We start from the raw sequence: 24,156 nt of genomic DNA, 5'->3' as shown, positions 1-24,156 counted from the left end.
GCAATCTCAGATCTCAAATGTATGTTTCCTTCTATTCCTGGAGTGAAAAATGGTATCACAATTCACCTTTACAGCTATGCTGTGGAAAATGAAAGCTCTTGTAGTATTCACTGATGCTTTCAAGAGTTATATTAATATTTTGCATCTCAACCTGAAGGACTCATAAATATCAACGGGTCTTAGCTTTTTGACACCCATGTGACTATTATGTATATTTTGTGAAAGGGAAACTGAGGAAACATTAGTCAGTTTGCACGGTTACACAAGTCGTCTTAGCTCTCCTCGCTTTATATTTTTTAATATATAAGTTTTACCAGAAAAGACCACTCTTCCTCCAAGACACTCATAACAAAATCTTAAATCACATGAAACTAGGCTGGTTTAGAGTTTCAGTGTAAGTTTAAAACTTAGCTCGTTTTTAGAAAAAACCTTACTGACATTCATGAACTTCTGAATTAATCTAGATACTGTTTTGAGCAAACCAGCCTATAGATCTGGTTTGGTGACCAAAGTATGTAAAGTACATGAAACCAGATCACCCAAGTTTTGATGCTTCTTAGTCAGTTTTGGTTTGCATTTTGAGTTTCAGACCAAAGCTTTAGTTGAGGGAATGAACTGTTATGAATCAGAATAAAGAAAATGGGTTTGTGAGGTTCTCCCTAAAGAAACCCACAGACTTTTGCACAGGTCTCTATTTTCCCTGTAAAATTAAACAGCGCCTTAAGCCTTCCTTCAGAAATAAAGTAAACCAGAATTATCCTGTCAGAGCTTACCCTTGTTAGAGTTTCAAAAAAGAGATCCAGTTTAAGGAGCACATTCCCTATGGTACATTCAGGACTGCTTTATTAAAATACATACATGGCAAATAATGTATGGCATCAATAAAAACGTTTTATAGTGGCAATTAGGATTTGATCCAAAGTCCATTAATGTCAATGGGAATGTTTCCATTGATTTCAAAGGAGTTTGAAGTAGGTCCACATGAAAAAAGATGTACACCTGCTTCTAGGCCTACCCTAGTCCACCCAGGTGAGAGGAAACTCGTGTATGTTTCACATGCTTCCCTTACCTTCTGGGGTCTCACCAATGGATTTTTAATTACCAGTAATGGCCAGACCATTATATTTGAATTACCAGCCAATTTCTGGTCCATTGTTTCAGATCTGTGGGCTGAGCGAGCAGATGTTGAGGCAGCTGTGCAGATCACAGCTTCTGTGGCATTTCACCCCACGGGAGATGTAGCATACCAAGCCATTTAGCTGGCGTCCCCCACAACAGGGAACTCGGGTCCAGTAACACGCTGCAATCCAAGCTGCCAGCATGCAGGAGTGAAAGCTATCGCTGAAACTCTTCCAAAACCAAATTATATCTTCCATTGTCTCAAAGGAATAATAAACCCTGGCTGGCTGATTGTGGAATATAACAATCATCTAGCTGAATTAGTGGGCATTCCTGGGAGTGACTGATTTCTGCTTTTCCCAAACAGCGTTTTTTTTCCGAGATAATAATTTTCTTATCTGAAAAGCAGGATTGCTCTATACATAACTACATGAAAACTAAAGTTAAGAAATTGAGAAATGGTGTAATTCAGAATCATATACTCCATGTGTTTTCATAGTCAAAATAAAATGCTCTTTAGCAAAAACAGACAGCTGTGGAAAGTGGTTTCCACTGACATAGTGCCGGGGCGCTGAGGGCACTCAGCAGCACTGACTCTCCTTGTCCAGCCTCCCCTGGGGATTTTCCCACCCTGGCCAGGGCCCCATCTCAGCCCCCCGGGACTGCCAGCCCTTGCTCCGGGCTCTAGCTCCCTGCAGCCCTGCCCAGCCTGGCCACGACCCCCACTTTGGTCTGTCCCCATCCCCAGGGAGGTGCCCGATGCCCAGGGCAGGGCACTACACAGCACTGCAAGAGTTTTCAAACAAGGATGTCTTCACCGAGAGTGACCCTTCACCTGTCACGTCGGGTCTGTTAGCCCCACACTGTCTGAACTGGATGCTTGGAAATCTCACTCCTGCATCAGCACACAGTCACACAGCACTTTTGAATCAGTAACACACACTTTATGATTTTAATGTATTTTTCCAGGTAACGGTGGATCATGGTGTTTTCTGGTTTTAAGTTAAGTCATGCCTTTGATCTCACACGTAGACACCCGAAGTCTTGATGCCACCGAGCAATTTAACACCTATTTGTGATCCTGACAATGATGATTCAGAAGCTAAGGATCTCGCTGCCTTGTCTGTGCATGTTGGTCTAGCAGAGCAAGTACTCCCACCTTCACAAAAGCACAGGCAGAAGCACTTCATCGAAATGTGAAGCATTAGACCTTTCACCGAGGATGTCAGAGGCATGGGCACAAAACACCTGCTTTCCTGAACAGAAACGTTGTCTCAGATTGCTGCCTTTAAAACAGGCAGTGTCGTGGGAAGGGGACAGGGGACTTCCTAATCGCTCTTGCTAATGCTGTTCCACTTTGAATGGGATCATTAAATATTAAAAGAGTGAAAGATCAAAAGATAGAGAATGACTTTTAGCCTGTTTGTTAGGCCTCTCACGTTTGCCGTTCCAATCCAGTGTACACGTAGTTATTTTTTAGAAAGAAGAAGAGATGCAATGAGAGAGAACAAATAAGCCAAGCACCAAAATGCTGGAGTGGTTAGGACATACTTTGGGGAGTTAGAAACTATGTGGGTTTGTCCTTTCAGTCAGCAGACAGAATTAAATTTCCATTTCCCACATTATCAGCCATGCCTCCACCACCAGACTCTTCTGCTAGACCCAGGAGATTTATTTAGGAACCCTACAGCTAGAAGCCCCAACCAGAGACAGGCACTTGCACGTGTCGAAGACACTGCCAGTGTCATCTCTCTCTTTGCCACTTCCTAGTTAAGTTAGGTTAAATGGCTCACTACTCAGCCAAACATTTGTGGACCTCCACTGTCTAAATGTCATGTTCTGCTAACATATCTCACTTGAAATGTATGGCCTTCCCTGAGAATGGTGAACTTCACTAGCTAATACAGCACTGCAACAGAGATCCCAAATTGCCTCCATGGGCCTAGCCCCCAGCTATGCCACAGGTTCCAGTTCAAAGAGCCCTGTCGGGCACAGGAAACCAAGACAAAGCAACATTTCAAAGAGAAAATATAATCTGGATTCTCTACTTACATTCCACTTTCCCAAATTGACTGTAAAATGCCAGAAGCATCTACTTTGCAGAAGTAGAAGCGGCTATGTAAGATGTAAAGCTGGTCAAAATAAGGGTCTACTTGGCTTAAAACACAGTAATAAATACAGCTAGGTAGGCTCTAAACTTGTGAGGTTAAGCACAATTCTTTAGAACACTCATTATGCTAAGATTAAAATGTCCAAGAGCCCAGTTGTGCTGCTCAGGGCTCTGAACTGTGGTAAGGACACCCAGGAAAAAAGTCCGCTTACTTATGATGTAGACACGTGTTCCTGTGCTGTGCCTTGCAGCTTTTTAAAATGAAATGTATGCCTCACTTGTGTCCTCCCCACTGTCTCCTCATGACTTTGCAGCCTCAGGAACAGTTCCAGTGTGATTAAAGGAGTGTGTCCCTTCCCTGAAGTTGCTCTTCTACTGCTTGCCTCCTTCATTTCAGGTAGGTGAGGAAGATGAGCACTAGCTGTTCTGTTCCCTCCTCCCTGAGGTTCTGAAGCAGGAGCTTAGGGAAAAGCACACAGGAGTTTGGCAGGCTCTGCCCAGACCTATAGGCAAAAGATGTCATTTTCTCCCTGCAACAGTTACCACCAAGGATGAGACAAACAAGGTCTGGGTTTTTTCTTCCTCTGTTTGTCCTTGGACTTAGCCACTGGCAGCACTAGTTGAGTATAAGGTTCCATAAAGCAGAAGGGATAATTTAGGTTTATCAAACTGCAGACATTCCCCTTTATCCCTTCCAAGCACAGCCCAAATCAGGCGCTTTGGCCAGGATCTATCAGGAAAGAAGTGCAAAACATGACTAGTCTGACTTATTGCTGCAGGGGATTTCCATTTCACTGGGGGAATCCCCTGCAGAGAACATGCAGGTAATTTCCACTCTGTACAAGGCAGATGATCTACTTCAGACTGATTGTGGTCCCTTGGGTTCCTGAAATATATTTGGTCATTCATATTGAAAAAACTGAACAAGCCTGCCGTATGGGGTTTCGTCTGCTGTGGTGGATGCACTAGCCTACTCCTTTAAGCATACATTAATCATGCATTAAACCATAAAGGCCATCACCCCACATTCTTCTGGAACCTTAACTTTATTAAAAGGGAACATGAATGCCCACGGCTTCTCTTTTCTGTGTAAAGATGTAACTTTCTCTGCAAAACCACAAGAGATCCTCAGAATTTTACCCATCTTTAATCAGAAAACCAAGCTCTGATCCAGTGAATTTAAATGTTATGAAACCAACAGAAAACAATAGGAATGTGGAGGTGCTGAAAAGCGTGTGGAAATAACACCTAAGAAACCCCAATTTTCTTTTCTAACCTATCTTCACTTTTCAACACTCTCTCCCACGTATGGTGATGAATTAAGACAGGCAATGCAGGGAATTCTTCCAGTTACAGGTCACTGCATTACAATAGCTTTGGAAATAAAGATTTTTCCCTTCAGTACGTACAAGATGAGATTTTTAAAGCAGTGTCTTAGTCTAGGATTCAGTTGTCAATGATTTCTGGCTAGAAACTATCAGAGAACTATCCTCTGCAATTATCTTAAGCTGGACTCTAAACCAGCACATAGAAATGAACCTCTATTCTGGACACTAAGCAGTGATTTATTCCCTCTTTTAAAGAAAAAGCCAGGCTTTCATTAAGGACACGGAAGCAAGTTATTACCTCCCTCCCACCCATCCCTAATATGTTTTATCTTTATTCTTTACAATCCTAGATAGCGAAGCGGCTGAGAGCCATCAGGATTTCTGATGCCACATGGTTATTGTCCCAGTTGTTTCTTCTAGTTCCAGCTGAATGATAGTGGGAGCTGTTCTTCTGAGCAAAGGGGAGGAGCAGGAAGAGCTGCAAATTCTTAGTTTTTTAGGTTAGAGAAGTGAAAGAAATCATAGAAGTTGTTTGCTCACAACTTACAACTCTTAATATTTAATGGCTTGAAAAGATTAGGGTGAATAAATTCTAATTATTTGGGGGTTTACACTACTGTAGAGCAAATAAAGAAGTCAGGCTAGTAATAACTTGTCTCTGTGCCCACACAATCATTTTACTTCAGAATGCCATGAAAATACTTTAAACAGATTTCTGTCAAGGCACTATTTGAATAATAGGCTTACCTGGTGTTCAGGATTCAGTCATGTTTTCCTTGATACAAGATGTCATTTTTTAAGGGATGAGGACATACGCAATTAGATGAAAACTAATGAAATTTCTGCTGCAGATACTTTCCTTGGTATTCTGCTTCATTCTACATGCTGGTAGTGGGAAAACAGAATGAAGAATCCTGATCTCTGAATCACTCAAACGCTGTATTTTCAGACACAGCTGGTGCTTCAGGGATCAGGGTACCTGTGAATTTCAGTTTACATTTGCTAACATACAGAGTGGGATGCATCCAAGTGGCAACAAAAGCAAAGCAAGATTTCGGAAAAAAAAAAAAAATTAGATGCAGTGTGAGAATAAACTATCTACAAATGGGAGAAAGAGAATTACCAGAGAAGGAAAAAGAATAGAGAACAGCCCAGATCCTCTGGACTATCCTTAAGGCGTTGTGCCATCACAGTAGTATAAGGAAAGCCAGCTGTGGGAGAAGAAACCCATAAAAGCATAAAGCTACTGCAGAGCCCCATGCCATTCTGTGTCCCTGCCTCAGCTCAGGATGAAGGACAAGATTGGGAAAGAGGGCCTGCTGCTGAGAGCTGCCTCTAAACAGCCCCATGGAGCCCAAGACTCAGCAGGGAAGAAATGGGGGGGAGGGAATGACACAGACTGGGATAGCTCCTGAAGAGCTGAGAAGTGGAATCAGGTAAAGAATGAATAAAGGCACCTTTGTCCCCATTACTCCAGTCCTCTGCTGATAATAGTTCTGATGGATTAAATGATCTGGTTCATTGGGATTTGTTGAAAGAGACTGATAGAACAACAGGGTGTGCCATGGAAAACTGAATATTTGCATCTCGCTTTTTAATACAAAACATTGAAGTTTTGAAAGTGAGATATACTATCACAAGAGACACACTGTTATGTTTGCAGCTGTATCACAGTTGAGATAATTCCTCATCTTTTCTTCACCTCAGAAAACCAATCACTTTTTATCAGCTATAACTTGACAAAAATGTTCATTTAACAACTTTAATAGCAATATTAAAATGGCATGTCCTTTTAAACAGGAATGGACGACAATTCATAAATAGAAATGCAGAAGAAACATCAAAGTTGCATTTTCCTATTTCTTATTTTGATCCGTAACAATAACTTGAAATTTAATTTCACCCTTTTTTAACTGAACAGAAATGGATAAAACTTGCCATGGCATCTCAGTACAGCTAAGTAAGTCTAAAAATCTAAATTGATCCAACACTTCTTTAAATTAAACACTCTTAAATGGAAACTTGGCTCAGATTTCTCCAACTTCATGGATTTTGGTTGACGTATCTGTCCTTATAACAGACACTCTGTATCAAGAGGCCTTAACAGAAGTGTCCTTACCTGTAAGAGCCTTGAAGCGTGACTGTCTGCTCCAGGTGAGCTGAACTCCAGCGTGTCTCTCCGAAAAAGCTGCAAGCTTCTGTGAGAGTCAAGAACGCAGGTTGTTTTGGATGCATCTGGTATTGTAAAGAGTTGTAAATAGTGTCAGATTTTAGAAACCGCATAAAACTAAGGAGGGATGGGGGTGGCGGCAGGGATAACTTGTGTGTGTCCTTAGCACTCCAGCATGGGTGAAATCTAACACTGGAGAACTACCACTCACTTCAAAGGGGCCAGGATTTCACCCTATATGATCCAAACTCACAGAGTCTTCCAAAGGGTTTTGAATAATATATTATGCTACCTTTAACATCCAAGGGCCAAACATGTTATTTTGAAAAGTCAAAAGGATCTAACTGGGAGCAGCTGACTACCCTGCCCTACTCTCCTGAGATGGCATAGGTAGGGCTCATTCAAAACCTCCACTTGTAAAATCCCAAGGCACACCTCAGCGTGCATGTTCTACTCACAGACCAGCACAAACCTTCTCCCTAGTTTAGCTGTTCTTAATTTAGGCCCAACCATTTAGGGCTTTGGGCCAGAGGTTACACACTAAAAGAAAAATCAGGGCCTAACTCTTGACGACTCAAACCCTTAACTTGGTGCTGGAACACTTCTGACGCTCCCTAGATATTTTTTTTTGGCATCAGGAATTTATGACCCAGATTCTGGGATGGTGTATGGCCGCATCCTACCCCTGTCTGAATTAGGCTGTTCACTGAGCCGCTCTCTCTGTGCTTCCTGCAGATCCTACCAGAAAAAAAGATCTATAATGAAGCACACCAACTGTCACTGAAGTCCTGACATGGGCCGAGGAGTTTCAAGACATGGGGTATTCGGGCAGGAAAATTTATGCCTCCTTTAAGGCATCTTTAAGCAATCAGAGCAACATTAAGGAAATACAGAAGGCTCATCTAGAAGTGAACTTCATCTCTTCCTGGATGTTTTTCAGGATGTCTGTTTTGGAATGACTGAAAGGAGAAGGCATGGTTTAAATAATTTTAGGAAATGGGACCTGATGTCAAGGGCATGCAATGCAGCCAGCAGCCTTTCAGTGCAATGAGAAGCATTACTTGCAGGAGACTTGCATTCTTTGAAGGATTTTTGTGTGTCATATTCTGTTAATTACTTAGTTATTGGTTCTCGTGAGAAGCCAACGCAGGCTAGCAGATAGAAACCTACATAGCTAACATTAGGAGCTTTTCTCCATGAGTTCACCTGAAGCAGCAAAATATCTTATAAACACAAAATAGGAAGAAGTAGCTGACTATAGTATTTTTAAGTTTAGGTGAAAATGACACTGGAATTATTTAACAAAGAAATAGGAAGAGACAATAAACCAAGTTATTTCAAAACAATCACTCAACAAAGAAAAAGATTAATTTTATGTACAAGGAAACTGGGAAAATCACTTCTGTTGTCTGGATATAACATGAAAGCAGGTGCCAATAATGTTTATAATCCTTAAACATCTCAGCAGTGCTTCCAGTTCTCAATTTCTGTCTATTTGGTAGCACGGACTCCACCTACACCATAACCGTGAGTCAGAAAAAGTACAATACTTCTCTCCCCAAGCGAGGAGAAACTTTTCGTTGTACACGTGGAATAGCAAGATCACATTTTACTTTTTAATTCCCTTCAGTGGTTAAAAGGGGAAAAATATTTTGACTTGCCACTGCCCCTTTATCCTTGGCTGGTATATTTCCCTGTTAGAGGGAGAAAGGTTTGAGGTGATAGGAGTTTACATAATGTAGCTAAGCATAAACTGCAGGTTATGTAAAGATTAAAGCAGCAAGGTCAGCACAGGGACAGAAGTATCTCAAGTTAGGCCAACACAGCCTGTTACCTGACAGCCAGCTCTGTTAGAGGTTTGGTTTGTTCCAGGTTAATAATATTCATACTAAAAATGTAACGTTTAAGTCTCCTGGCCTCTCCCACCCCGCATTGCGATGCCTGCCACGGAGGCGATGCCTGCTTGCCTGGGAGGCAAGAGGCATTTACCTGGCCACGGCACCGACCTCGGGCCGGGCAGCCGCAGGGCACCCCAGGCTGCCAGCGGCCGGGGCTGCCGGGGCCATCGGGCCGCGCCAACGCGACGCAGCAGCCCCGCGGTCCCAGCTGCCGCGGCAGCCGCACCGGTGCGAGCAGCAGGTACCGGCCTCGGCCCCCGCCCCGCGTGGGGGACGGCACCGTGCGCCCCCGCACCTGCCTCGCCAGGTAACGGCCCCCGGCAGCTGCCCGGCCCCACCGCTCCCCCGGAGCACCCGCCGTGACCCTGCCTGTCCCGACAGGCGCAGGGACGCGGTGGCTTCGCGGAGACAAAGGCCGCGGGGGGTGCGGGCAGCGGGCTGGCAGCACCGGGCTGGCGGGGGGGCGGCCGGCGCAGGGAACAAAGAGGCGTAAAAAGACGAGAAGAGCAAAGAAAGTTGATACCGGTCCCGGCCGCCCCCCGCGGGCGCGCAGCTCCCGCCCGCCCCCAGGACTTTCACGGGGTCCCGCGGCGCAGCCGGGCACACGCGGGGGCGTGGGGCCGCAGTAACCTGGCCGCGGGCGGGAGGAGGGCCGGGCACCGCACCGCACCGCGCCCTGCCCTAACCCACCCTCCATCCCCCTGCGCAGCGCAGCCCCGCCGCCCCCGCCCGACCCCCGGCCGCAGCTCCCCGCTCCCCCCCGTCCCCTCACGCCTCCTTCCCACTCGGCCCCGCTGGCCCCGCCCAGCCCCCGCCCCCCCCGCTCTTCCCTTTAACGCGCGCTCCCGCGGGCGGCTCTTCGCCCGCCCCCCCCGCCCCGGCGGCGCGCGGCCTCCAAGGGCCCCCGCGGTCGCGCGCCCGCGCCCCACCCCCCCTCCCCGCCCGCCTGTCACTTTCCCCCTCCCACTTCGCCCCCTCGCCGAAAGCGCGCGCGCGCGCCCGCCCACCCCGCCCCTCCCTCGGCGGACCGCGAGCGCCCGGGCTAATTGGCTGGCGGGCACGCGCGCGGCGCTAACCGGGCGGGGGCGCGCGCGCGCGGAGGCGGCGGCGGCGGGGGCGCGCGCGCGCGGCAACGGCTTCACTTCTCGTCGGGCAGCGGGGGCAGGAGCGGCGGCGGCGGGAGGAGCAGCAGCAGCGGCCGCCGCTGCTGCTCGGGAGAGAGCGGAGAGAAAGGCGAGGGCGAGGAGCGCGGGCGAGCGGGCTCATGACTCAGTGAGCGGCTGCAGCCCCTTCCCAGCCCCGCGCCCGGCCGGAGTCGGGGCGACCGCGTCGGATTGTCCCGCAGCCCGTGAGCCTGTGCCCGGCGCCAGCGAGGGAGGGAGCGAGAGAGACCTGCGCTCGCCTGCAGGTAGCAGCGGTCCCCCCCGCCCGCCCCGTTCCTCCCGAGGTACACCTCTGCCCCGGCTTGGGTCCCCGCCTGCCTCCCCTCCCCCCGCCGGGCTCCTACCCCCCCGTCATCCCTCCCTCACGGCGTCTCCCCCCCCACCCCACCCCCCCGTTTAGCTGCGACCCTCGGTCTCTACCTTTATCCTTCATCTCCCCTCCCCCCCCGTATCCCCCCGGCGCTGCCTGGTACCCCCTTCCCCCCCCCCGTGATCCCCGTCCCTGCGCTTTCTTAGCAACAGTCCCGGCCGCCCCCCGCCGCCCCCCGCCACCTCGGCATCTCTGTCAGCGCTCCCCGCAGCCCCCGACCCCATCCATCCTCCGGCCATCGCTCCAGCTTCCATGTCTTCTCGGCACCCCCACACCCCTCGAACAACTCTTCCGTGTCCATTTGTCCTGCGTGCCCCGCTGCGGGGGCAGCAGCGGCGCCCCCCCCTTCCCCCGCCCCAGCTCCGCGCCCATCGCGTGGTCCCCGCGGCACTCGCTGCGCCCCTGGGTCGCTTCGGCGCTGGGGGACCCCGTGCCCCCCCTCCCCATGACCGAGCCTCCGGCGTACCACATCCCCCCCGGCCCCGCAGCGGTGGGCGCCCCGGGCTGGAGCCCCTCGGGTGGGGCTCTAGCCCCCCCCCACCCCCCCACCCCGAGCGCCCGGAGGTGCCCCGCAGCCCAACCTCCTCCCTTCCCTCATGTGCCCCCGACGTCTTCCTCTCGCAGTCTCCTCCTCCTCCTCCTCTCCCCGGCTGTCTTCTACTTCTCACCCCGGCCCGACTGCCGCCTGCGCGGCCGGGGGGGTGCGGGGTGCGTGTGGCGTTTGGGGGTACCCATGCACACACCCCCCCCCGGCCCAACGGCCCGCTGCGCGTGCTGGGTCTCCTCGGCGGGCGGGGGGAGAGGGGCGAGTGGCGTGTATGCCCACCCGGGTCCGTGGGAGCCCGGGGCAGCTGTCCCGGCCCTCCGGGTGCCCCTCTCGGAGGCAGACCTTGCCTGGCCGCAAGCCGGGCTCCTGCATCCCCTGCTGTGATGTTTTCGGTCCTTTTGCCCTTTACGGTTTCTGGTGATGAAGTAAGGCGGCTGCTGCTGCTGCTGCTCTTCGTGGACCCTGCAGAAATATTCAATTCACCTTGGCTTACAGGAAATAAAGACCGCTTTAGAAAGACATCACTGCTAGCTCTGCTGCCCTTGGGACCCATCTGCACGTTGCCAGGATCTCTCTGTCCCTGACTGCTGCATTTGATTTTTTTTTTTTTTTGGGGTGGTGGTGTTGTGGTGTGGGGGAGTGGTGGTGGTTTGTTTTCTTTGTTGTGGTTTGGGTTTGGGTTTTTTCCTTTTGAGGAGGGAGGGGAAGGTGCCAGTGGATATGTATGACAGAAACAGGATCTTTTGGACACTCTTCGCTTAGAATTGATAGTTGTAGTTACACTTGTAATGTGTGTCTCTGCTGAATCATCTCCCGGTAAGGGAGAGATTTAAGTCCCCTTTCACTCCTTCCCCTGTCCCTTCTGCTCATTTTTCTCAGCACAACAGCAGGGAGGTTAGCAACCCTCATCTGAATGTAGAATAGCCTGGCAGCGGGGACCTGGACATCGTGTGTCTTTTCTCTTGCTCCTTGTGACAGTTGCAAACACACTCATGGCTCTCCAGATTCATCCAATCTTGCATTTCTCTGTCTGTGTTTGTGGCAGTGAGATGTTTTCCTTGCAGTGTCATCTTCTCTGTTGATTATTTCCCTCCCCCCCCCCCCTCCTTCTTTTATTTGTTCATGTGTTTGTTTGTCTTTTTAAGTTTGACCATGTTTTGAAGTGTCCAACTTCAGGGCCTTTAAAACACACTTTACATGACGATACTGAGCATCCCTTGAACCATACAAAATTCCATGCCCTCTCCTCATGGTGTCTACAATTTTAGGAAAGAACTGCCTGGATGTCAGAAAGGGGAACAGAGAGAGAGAGAGGAGAGAGGAAAAAAACCCCAAGAATCTAGCCAGACATCAAATGACAGATTTAAGCATTTTCTTGTTGTAAATGCTGGCATTACATGTTACAGTAATTATATGCTCTGGGCTACTGTTACAGTGTCTGCTGGATAGTAACCTGAACTTACGAAGTGAATACAGTTGTTTTTGGATAATAGTAGTGCTTATAGCCAAGATTATTCACAGCAGATGTCCTGTGCATATAGGCTTTATTAAATATGCTTTTAACTTTCTGGCCTGCAGTGTTAAAGCCTATGTACATTGTGAGAGGAATTTTTCTCCTTAAAATTAGATGTATTAAACAAAGATCAGGACTAAAATCTAGAGTAAATAAAGGCCATCAAAAGTGTTATGTTGAAAAAGAGATTGTGTTTTAGCTGTATCAAAGAAAATGGGTACCTACTATCAAAACTGCATTACAGTTATTAAAGGCATATTTTGACTTGTCAGAATACAGTATTTTTGTGTTTTATCACCTCTAAATCTTCTGTTGCTTTAATCTTAAGATCTGACAACCTGGATGTAAATATCTAAACATTAACCTGTGCAAATATATGAATTATGTTAAATACAATGTTGTAGCTGTACCATATGAAAAATTGTTCTTGAATAGTGAACAGTTTTGGTATTCTAATTTTGGGATGCAAGCTATGCATTATTTCAGTTGCTTCAATGAGCAGACTAGGTGTTGTGTTTTTATATAAATTTATATGTGAAATCGTATTTATAAAGTATTATTTTCCATTATAAAATCCAAAATGCAGCTTAAGCTGATCAAGAGAAATCTGGCCCCATATCCATCACTTGCTACTACTTGCTATTTCTTTTAGCATCTGAACATTTTGAAGGGATTCCATACTTCCAGATTTCCTTTTCAGTATAGCTATAAATGGGACTAAAAAAACCTAATTCCTCCTGAAGTTGGTTGGATTGTGTCAATAATGCCTGAAACGTTTAGTTCTTCAACTCCACTGTGTGTACGGTTTGATAGAATTGGATCTTAGTAAGGCTCTTGCAGAACAGGAGTGAATTTATTTTCTTACATGTAGCTATAACTAGAACACTTATAGCCCTTTTAAAAAACATCCTTTTCAACATAACCCTGTTGGCATTGATGTTACTTTACTTTTCCTTTGCTGTCTCTTTCCATAAATATGTGCAGGGAGATGAACTTTGTTTAATCCACTGAACGAGCATGGTTGAATCTGAGCCTGCAATCTCATTATTCTCCCTTGAGAGAGTATTAAAACATATAATAGTCAAGGTGAATAGTTTTGTTCTTAATTGTGATGGTGTCTGTACATAGGTAAGAGGAAAGGCAAGTCAAAGTTCACAGCAATTTAAAACTCTTTGTGTATGAAAGAGCAAATTCTGGATTCAGACAGATTTGATCAGAAAACCACCCGGATATATGGGGATTGCGTGGGTGTAAGCAAGTAATGTTTAGGCCCGTGGGCTTTGAAGGTGGTTCTTTTATTAAAATCTCTAGAGGAGGATATATAAAATACATATATAAGCTCTAAGTTTGGAGTTAAAGGAAAGACTCTCTGGGTCTGGGTTTGAGGGTTCTTTGTTTTTTTTGTAAAATTTTCTAACAGTCATTGCCACCATATATGCTAATTCAGTAAGAGTTTTTCATGGACATCTGCCCTTCATTAGAACAGTTTGAGAAGTCGTGACAGCTGTAACAGTGGGCTTGTAATTCCTCATCTGTCGGTGTATTGTTATACTATTCAAAAGGAAGGAAGAAATGAAAATAGCTAACTAGTATCAGAAGTGTGTAAACAAAGCACTGATTTGACTTCTGAAATACACCGAGCTTTCTTGCACTTGTGCTCTCTGACAGCTTTGTTGCTTCGCATTGCCTGAACAGAATTTGTCAGGAGAAAACTTCCTTTTACCCTCTACGAGCATGCTTGCCTCTCCAGAAGCGTACTGTTTTAGTAAATACAAACAGTCCTGCCTTTTGGTTCTGTGAATGTTTCCATCGAGCATGCCAAGATGTGGATTTTGTAATGTGGAAACCCACATTATAGGCTTGGATTGAGCCCACAGATTTATTTCATATGGGATAACAGAGAGTCATAAGATAGTAATAGCTCTCAGTTTTCAACAAACTGTGCTAGATTTGAACCGGTGACATAGTGATGAGATAGCTAACTCGTGATATTGCCAAGCGGTTGAAAAATATCATTGACAGTGAATGCTATTATACTTACAGAATTGTTTCCTGCTGAACTACAATAAATTATGTTTTCCATATATATATATGAGTGTTTATTATTTATTTGGTATGGGGTTTAAAATGACCGCCTCCTGAATTACTGTTAAGATGCTTATGGCAAAACTCTTCAGTACTAAGATTATTGAAGTACTAAGAAGCACTGAAGACAAGCGTTATGTATTAAGACACATGAATCTCATCTGTTACTTCCTTAAGGCATGTGAGAAATACTATTGGATGGTTTCTTCTGAAAAAGCTAACTTTTGTTGTTTGTTTTCTGTTCAGTGCAGCATCTGCCATGTCTACAGAGGGGCAGAGAGTTGATGATAGTCCAAGCACTAGTGGAGGCAGCTCTGATGGAGATCAGCGTGAAGGTGTTCAGCAGGAACAAGAAAGGGAGCAAGTTCAACCCAAGAAAAAAGAGGGCAAAATATCAAGCAAAACAGCTGCTAAACTGTCAACTAGTGCTAAAAGGTACAGTGTTCTTTATGGCTGTTTATTTTCCTTTCTCTTTTTTTCAGCTGACAATCAGATGTATGTATTGACTCAGTATATTAATTTTCTTAGTGTTTTATTATAACACTACTATGTCAGTGTAATAGCCTTTTGATATGGGTCACAGTAATGAGACCTGTATACTTTTTTCCTTTCTTTGACAGATTGACCCTTTCACATGGTTTTAATAGTAGTTTGCATGATAAAAGCTGACACTTTTTTATTGCTAGTAAAACTCGGACGGTTTTGTAGCCTTAAAAATATATCTCTGTATGTGTATGTATGACTGATGTTGAAACTTGTCAGTGTAACTTACAGTTAATTAACCATAAACATTTCAGACAGTTCAGTAACTCAGCATGTTAGGGCTACCGTAATACCTGTTGCTGTCAAGTACTGTGTTTCCTTTTCCCAGATGGTCATGTCAGAAATATTTGAGTGAACAACAAATGCATGTTGGTTTCATTACTTTAAACTGTGGTCTGTTTTAATACCAATTTCTTTTCCTTCTCTTTTCTACTTGAGAGGATGGGTGGGTTTGTAGAGTAACTATTTACATTATTTATGCTATCGTGTCCATCTCCAGATAATGATTGTCTTGCTCGGGCCAGACAGAAGGAATTTACAGCTTAGTGTTACTTCATTAGTGCACGTAGGGGTGTTAGTCTAGGCAACAGAATTCAAACGGGATTATAGTGATTGAACTTAAAAAACACTTTTAAAACAATCTGACAAGAGACTAATTCTGCAGATTCTCCTGATGCAGAATTCCAAGATCCTCTTACATTGCTAGTTCAAGGCTGTGTAAATGACAAGAAAAAACATTGGAGTTGTGCCACTATGGTGCTGTGGCAAAGAAGTATCAAGGCCCTATTGCCATAATTTATGATATACGTGTGTAGTAGGAGTCTGTAAATAGCAGTATATAAACGTGTGTGTACATCTCTTCAAGATTCAAGCCTTTGTCTTGGCTTAGTCTGTCCCTTACCTTTTACATACTTCTCTATATTGAAGTCTCTTCTGTCTTTCCAGTGAGGTATTATCATGCTTTTCTTCTGCCATAGACACCTTCCTTACAGCTAGCCTTTCTTCTTTTTTTTGTTCCCTGGTGAAATGCTTTCTAAAGACCCATTCCTACTATGACGCTGTTAGATTCTCCATTCCTATCACTTACAGGATGGCCAGTAAAGCTTGCCCATATTTCCTTTTATGACTAAAAAGGAAAAAAAAACCAAACCCAGGTTTCACTTCAAACCATGATATTATTCATGTAGTTAACCCTCACAGCCATTATAGTTTCTGGCCAGCTTTTCTTGTCTGCTTCCTGCTAGTGTTATTTTTTTAAATATTAGGAGTATTCGACTAATCATGATTTTTAAGGTCATGAAAAAGTTTTGAACATCTTTAGAAAAGAGTCTGTGTATTCTGAACTTTTGTACAATGCCTAATGTAATGATGCCACAGTTCTGACAAGTGCCTGTGGACACCATGCTATTAAAAAATTGATAATGATATGTCAGAAATTGGTCTATTAATCTTAGCTTTGTATCTTCAAAGCTTAGAGCTTTTATCAACATGCATTTTGCAGTGATAAAATTACTTAAACCTTTTAAAGTTTAATCATATCTGCTTATGGTTCTGTTGAAACTAATTATGCCAGTTGCTGACATCAGTACCTTTGCCAGTTAGACTCTAAAACTAGTTTTACATATGTACTAATATTGAAGGAAAGCCTTTGATTATGCATTTTAAAAGCTGGGATGATATATAAGAGTTCTGTAGATATGTGCACAATAAATAACATTTTTGAAAAAAATCTGTTTTAAGAGTGCTAGTTGTCATAGCACTTTGTGGAATGATCACAGCAACATGATTTTTATAGTAACAGGGTTTTTTAGTAGTACCATAGTATTCTTTTCTTATTTCTTTCTCCCCCTGCCCCCCCCCCTTTTTTTTTTTAATGTTCAGTAGTTTGTCACTGTGTTAGAATTGGGAATACAATTATATAAACATCCTTAATCTGGCCAGGTTTTCCTGTTAGAGGTCTTGTTTCTTTGCTTCTTAATTAAAATCACTAATGCCTTCAGAAAGGAAAATCAGAAATTAAAGTAGAGCCTAAAAAGGAGAGGAGTAACATGAAGAAAGGAAAAATGGCAGAGTCTCATCAATATGTGATAAGTATTACAGAATCTGTGTATATAAAATATCTTCATAATAAGATTATTATTTTTGTTCATTAGAAATGAAAAATAGTACAGGAATATGGCTACACTCCTTCAATGGGAGTGTTATTGCTGACCAGGTTAAAAAAGTGATCTTTTAAATATTGAAATAAATTGAAGTAATTCAGCTGTCCTGATGATAAAGTACTGAACGTATGCTTAGCAACTTTTTTTCTAGCTTTTGAATTCTCTGGGTTTGTATGGCATTAAAGTCACAATAATCTTTGCTTAACTGTTTCACTACACAATTCTCTCTAATAACTTCATTATAGTTAAAGGAGTCAGCTCTGCTAAAATGCATAAAACCCCCAAACAACAAGAGCATACTGCAGTTGCAGCTTTGGCCAAGGAATCTTGCAATATTCCTTAATTCCTGTTTAGAGCAGAGAACACCAGCAAGTTAACGTAGCACTGGAGCTAAAGTCACAGACTTGATTCTAATCTGAGTCTGAAAGTCACGTTTTCTCACTTGGAAAGCTTTTTCATGCATATGGAGTAGTAGTCACAGTATTTTTCGATTACATTATGATACTTACTGTATATCTTGGATTAGAATGAAGATTTGTGCATCTGTATTTGGAATACTTATGTTCTGCTTTTATTTGTGTGTTTATGTAGTCAGATTTAAAGAATTTTCAGTAGTGTTAGATTTTATATAAATCAAGATTTAGCAGTGTGCTGACTTTAGCTTGTGTAAAAGTAAACTGCTACCGTGTTTTACGTATGAATATACTACTGCTGCAGCTTACTGCTTTCCAAAATGATCTGATTATGGAGGCTGTATGAAACCACTTGAATCCATACTTGAGTAAGATTTTTAGTTTTAAGATACGGAGTTTCTTCTGTTAGCATTGCTATAGATGGCATTAAGAAGGCAGAATGCCATCACATGCTGTCCTTCTCTGTTAATACTTTCAGGACTAGCTGCTATACAGGTGTAATAGCTTACAGCATATGTCATACAACGTACCGGTCCTTCAATTTTCCTCACCCGGAGGGCATCACCTTAAATAGCAACCTTTCTTACCTAACATGTCAAGATTGAGAAACTCGCTGCATATCACAATTACAGTTCAGACATGGAATTGAATTGCTGTCCTTGAAAACAGCAGGCATCTTGTTACCTCTTAAGTAGCAAATCTTAGCATGACCTTTGGATTGAGAGAAGTGTAACCATTTTTGGCTGACATAGTAGCTCAACAAATAAATGTATTGTTTTGCTTGGCTCTTGAAGTTGATAGCTGAAAATCTGTCAACGTTTTTGTCCAGTCCTGGAATTTTTTTTGTAAGTATCTGTGCTTACAATGAATTCTGAAAAACTTTTAACTATTTTTTTTTTCTTTATTGGAAGAAGTTACAACCTTAAGGAGTAGCAAATAGAGAATGGATTCAATTTGTTTGGAACTCAACAAAATAAAAATGAGCTTTTTTCCCCTCTTTTTTTGTTCAGAGAATTTTATCACAGCATTATTTTCAAGGACTCTGGGTATGATATTTAGCATGTTGAATATGATGGCAAAATATGGAGCGCTTTTTCTTATAAGAAACATCTTTGCCATTTATTGTGCCTCAAGTATGGAGGCAAGAATATTTCTTTTTCTCAAGCATGAATCTAACCATCTTTAGATTAATTTCCTGCTCAGTCACAGTTTATGTAATATTGAAATACATACCAGTGATTGCATTTCTTAGTATTTTTGAAGTAGCATATTCTTCAGTATGGAATATTAGTTCACCTGGCTTTTATGGGTAAAAAGGCATGTCGTTTAAAAAAGTAGATGTGGTAAAAAAAAAGCTTATTGTCATATAGTCTGTTATTTTGCTTCTTTTCCTATTAATCATATTGGGAAATCCTCTGACGTGTTCCGTTCTCTTATAGCTTTAGAGAGCTTTAACTGTTTAATGAAGGAAACAACATGCAGTCCCCTTAGGCTTAGAACAGTACTAAATCTGTGTCTGTGAGAATTAACAGTATTTGAAGTCTGCAATGTACTTTCATGCTTCTGAATTTAGGGGTAGGTTAACCTTTGCACTACTATTCAAAGGCTTATGTTTGTTCTTTTCGGTTAGTAAAATGGAGGGGAAAAAATATTTGTGTGTGTGTGTGTGTGTGTGTGTGTGTGTATATATATATGTACACACACACACAAGAGAGGGGGGTGGGCAAATGACTACTTAAAGACCAAATAAAGAGTATCAGATCTGACATTGCAAATTTAATGTCTGATGTGTACAGCCTAGGGTTTTGATTACTGGCAAAGGCTTCTCTGTCTGCCGTCACTCCACTCCCCAATAGACAGTAAACCAGTACGTCATTAGTTTACATATAAACTGGATATATATAATGATTTTAATTGAGTCCTTTTTCCTCTCTGACATAGCTAAACATAACTGTACTGAGGCAGAAAATCCAAAGAAAAAGATGCCAGAAAGTACCCTGCAAAAAATGTGTTGTTGCCAGAGGCCACATATTCTCGTGGTGAACCCTCTGTGGTCAGCGAAGGAAATGAGGCACACGCTCTCCTGTGCCAGATTCTGAGGGCAACTCAATGGAGATATGAAACAAGTGCCAGAGCAGTGGAATAACTCGTGCAGACAAAGGCCAGCTTACACACTGGAGGTCTCTATCAGTGAAAGGCTCTCTGGGATGCTGTCTGATGATTTAATTGTAACTTTGAATGCTGTGACATGTGAAGAAGCTATTGCGTGTCAGCTGCTGTGCAGAAACTGTTTATGAATGTGCTCTCAGCATGAATGCAAGGTAAATTAAGGTTGCAAGAAAAGGAGGTGTAAAGGTGTATATATTAATTTTAGTTTGGAATGCCACAGAGTAGGAGAACAAACACAGACAACTTGCTGAGGAGCAATTGATGGACAGTGTCGTATTAGTATGTTGTATCTTGCTTGTATAAACATAATAATGAATGAAACACCTCTTTATCTTAGACGCTTGCAGAAGCAATTAGGACTTTTGAACATAAATAGAAAGTACCATTTGATCAATTTTTATGGCTTGAAGCAGAAAGGTATTTTGTTCTTGTTTGCTCAATCACAGGAAAAGCTTGGTAAAGGACCGTTTCAGTTTCTTGGCATTAGAAGTCAGAAATTTTGGGTTCAACTAGAACGGAGGGAGAAAAGGAGAGAGCTCTGTACCCTTTTGTTTTTTAGAATGAAAGTGGCATAAGTTAGAATGTAGGAGGAAGAACATAAGGTTTTTGATCTAGGACTGAAGTTGCACTTGCCAGTCCATTCTTGATGTGTCTCAGACCCACTGTAATGCAGTGAAATAATAACTGGTTTTGCAACTAAAGGAATAATCCCTGACTCTATGGAAGTTCAATCCCATCATTCTGTAACTTCACAAAAGGCAGAAAGAGCAAAACAACCCATAAAACATGAAACAGAATATTCTGTGCTACCTAGGTTTCCTGTGATTTGAATTTATGATCATGTAAATTTCAAAAACACAGTTGGAATTTGTCATATATGGAAAAAACATTTTAAGTATCTCCCACACTTGTAAGATCTCCCTTCTAAAAGGTGTGAACTGTCAGGATTGTTTAAATGGAGTAACTTTTTGAAAGCGGTATGTTTGTTATGCTAAGACTTCACTAATCAGATTTTCCCTTTTTTAAAAGATGGTAGATTTTCAGTGTTAGTACAGTGACTTGCTGCAAATATTGATTAAGCAGCCCATGCCTGTACTTTTACAGGAAAGGAATGATGCTGGGGAAATTCTGTGTACTGGAGATGTGAATATTTCAAGGAGTACAAAAACCAAATAAACACTGAATTTCTCCACTTCTGTATCATTAACATTCTGATTCAGTGTGTGTATGTATGTAGGGTTGGTGTGCATAGAGGTTAGAAGAGAAGCTAAGCATCTGGAAGAGTGTTGTTATCTTTTCAATAGTATCAGCTGGTCTAATAAACGATCATTACAGCTACCTACAAATCTCGCCCACGTATGTCCTAATTATTTCAGAATGAGTGATAAAGGATTGGAGTTTCTAGTTTAGGCCAGTTCCTTTACTGTCTTTGGTTCATTTATTCATTATAGCCATAAAATCAACTCGTAGTGGTGTAAGGGGAATTTTGATCGTGGCTGTGAGACTCCTTAGCATGTAAGATTGTGTTTGGATCTAAACATTCTATAGAGCATTAAGCTGCTCATTTTTGTTATATATACCAATATACCTGGATTTTAATTTTGTTAAAACATTTTCTTTGCCTATATATAATGTGCAAAATGAGTGGCAATCATTTTTAACATGTACTTCTCAGATCAGGCCTGAACTTTTGGGTTGTGGCTTGAGCGTGTATCTCAGGAATTTGAGTGGTATTATCCATGCAGGTTTTCTTTTAGTGTAGGGAATAATAGGAACAGCAATCTGTTCCTGTACATGAAAACCTGTGAAGGAGAAGGCAAGAAGAAAATACTGAGGGTACAATGAATTGTTTTTCTTTCCCTGCCTCCTTCTAAACATTCATGGTTTTGTACTGAAATAGCCTATAAAAAAAGCCTGGGGCATAGTTTGTAGGGAAGGTGGCTGTCACAGGCCTGCTTATGGCATCATACTCTGGCAAGTCTTTAGGAACTGTAAATTCCTACAGGTTCCTTTGGGAACTCTGGAAACGCCTACTCTGCATGTTTGAATTTGTTCAGAGGGTGAGTTAGTGGCTCTCCTGCAGATGCTGGTAGAAGGGAAAAGAGCCTGTGTTGCCAGATGTGGCAGAAATCGGGAATTCAAGGACTTGGCATGGGAGCATCAGCCTGGGAATGTCCAGAAACCCTTAACGATGAAGTTGCTCTGCCTGGAGGAAGAACTCCAGCAGGCTGCCTGTGACAAGTGCAGTATTACCGGGATCTGTACTAGACCAGCTCAGCTTCACATCTTTATCAGTGACCTGGAGGATATGGCAGAGTGAACTCTCGAGTCTGCAGATAACAAGTTGGGGGGCAGCGGTTTGTACAGGCAGGGGCAGGGCTGCTGCTCACGGAGACCTCGGCAGGCCGCAAGCGAGGCTTGACAGGGAACTCGTGAAATTCAGCAAGGATAAATGTAGCATCATGGATGTGAGAAGGGCTAACCCCTTGTTAATGATACAGGCTGGGAAGCAGCTCCGCTGTGAAGGATGTGGGTGCCCTGGCAGGCAGCAAGCTCAACATGAGGCAGGAACAAAAACTAAGTGCCTCCTGGGATGTATTAACAGGAGCATAGTCTGTAGGTAGATGAAAGTGATTTATATCCCTTTACTCAGCTCTCATTGGACTGCCTCTGGAATAATGTACACAGTTTTGGGCTCCCCAGTACAAATCCAGCATGCACTGGAGCAAATCCAGCAGCAGGTCTCCAGCCTGGCCAGGGAGCTGGAGCACTTCCCTTTGAGGATAGGCTTTAGGGGGGACCTGATAGCAGCCCCCAATAGCTAGGAGGAGGTTGTGGAGAAGACTGGGATGGGCTCTTTCCCAGAGGGTGAGACACAGCTATCCTATGAAGTTGGCGGGGGTGGGGGGGGATGTTGCCCTGCTGGTACAAGACACATTAAGAAGCTAAATATTCTGGAGAGCAAGAACTATGAGACGTATAAGCAGAGGAATTAGAAATGGAGGGTATACGAGGCATGTAATTATTGTGTAAGTGAGCAAAGGAGCCTAGAACCCTGACCTATAGAAGAAGTGGGATTGTCTAGGTAGTTGCCCATGCTGTAACTTGTCCCAGATTGGAGGTTTATTTTTCAGAAAAGATTTGAATTTTTCTTCCACATTTTTTTGAGCATTTAATGAAACCTTAAAGCATCAACTCTCCATCAGAAATCATAAGAATTATGTTTCATTATTATTGATTACTGTAGAAATGTTCATAAAGTTGAAAGAAACATATTGCAAAAAAGTCCTGATGGTTTTTATTTTTTTTCTCTTAAGAATTCAGAAAGAACTTGCAGAAATTACATTAGACCCTCCTCCAAACTGTAGGTAAGTTCACCTGGATTTTATTAATTTGGCATACAGAAATGGAATTATGGAAATTGCGTAGGGGACTGGAGTAAATTTTGGTTATTCCTTTGTGCTGATTGCTTAATAATTTTGGAATAAAAGCTGATCATTAACATGTTTGCTTACATGCAAAGATATGACGTACTTCCTGGTAACAGGAGTAATGGTAAAAATGGATGAGCCCTATGATGTGTTAATAGAGACAGGGTAAAAATGAAATCACTGTTCATGTGAAGTATTAAATCAATGGCCTTTTGTTCGATTCTGTAAAATGTAGTCATGGTGGCAGTTGCTGGTATGTTTGATTCCTTTTTCTTGCAAGTTGTTAACACACTGTGAATATAATGGAGAAGGAGAAATGTTATAGGCACAAACCATTATTAATCTTCCAACTGTGTCTCTAGTGATCAGTTATGATATTCAGTGGAAGCTTCCTGAAATAGAGTATATCATTGCATAGGCTTTCTAATAATGACTTTGTGCTTGGGTTTGTTTGGATTTTTTTTGTGTTTGTTTCTTTTTTTGGGTTTCTTATGTTTTGTTTGGTTTTGGTTTGGTTTGTTCGTTTGTCTGGTACATTTACTTTCAGTGTGTTTAAAACTGGCTTTGAAATGAGTAATGAGCTAGGCCTAGAAACCCTGGCTGCCTGGTGGCCCAGGCGGTATACAGTTGTTTTCAGATGGCTGTCTCGGGCTTCTTATCTGTCAGCTTGACATATGGTCAGTGTTGGAGCTGGGCCAGGGCTGCACAGCACTGCTTAAAGGAGCCTCTGCCACCGTACCTCTCGCGGTGCGGTGGGAGGTCGAGCTCGGTGCGGAAGAATAGCTTCCATCCAGTCCTGCCGACCCATTTCAGCTGATGTGGTTAGTAGGATTCATTCTATTAGTGCAGTAAAAAGAAAGATTGATAGAAATGTCTGATTGCATGCAGCATTTATAATGAATCCCAGTATGTTTCAGTATCGAATTAACTAAGCAACTGGTAGTAAAAATGACAGTCAACTTTATTGTTTTGGTCTCTTGACAAAAGGATGTGTGAGAAAATATTCTAACAAGATTTGATGTGGTTGTGCTGGATCTCAAGATGTAAGTCAAGTGGTTGTGTACTAAAGTGCTGCGTAGTGAAGTAGCCTTGCAATAATAGCGTTCAAAGAGTATTTCAGTCAATTAGGATGAAC

At 43.2% G+C, this 24,156-nt stretch overlaps 1 protein-coding gene across 3 annotated transcripts in view; it reads left to right on the top strand.

Annotated features, from left to right (window-relative positions):
- The first annotated feature begins 9,776 nt into the window (after positions 1 to 9,776).
- The window catches only part of UBE2E2 (ubiquitin conjugating enzyme E2 E2), a 217,412-nt gene continuing 203,032 nt past the window's right edge, over positions 9,777 to 24,156 (top strand). Inside the window, exons 1-3 of one of the 3 annotated variants that reach the window (XM_080385085.1) lie at positions 9,777 to 10,072; positions 14,550 to 14,738; positions 22,908 to 22,958. In XM_080385085.1, the coding sequence (XP_080241211.1) occupies positions 14,563 to 14,738; positions 22,908 to 22,958 (227 nt within the window). In that variant the 5' untranslated portion in view covers positions 9,777 to 10,072; positions 14,550 to 14,562. Of the gene's footprint in view, positions 10,073 to 14,549; positions 14,739 to 22,907; positions 22,959 to 24,156 lie in introns of those variants that run through there. The other 2 variants (XM_080385084.1, XM_080385083.1) reach the window with 2 other exon arrangements.

Source organism: Falco punctatus (genome assembly GCF_963210335.1).
Source record: "Falco punctatus genome assembly, chromosome: 4".
NCBI lineage: Eukaryota > Metazoa > Chordata > Aves > Falconiformes > Falconidae > Falco > Falco punctatus.
Note: the sequence above shows the minus strand (reverse complement) of the source record. Positions and strands in the feature narration are given on the sequence as shown.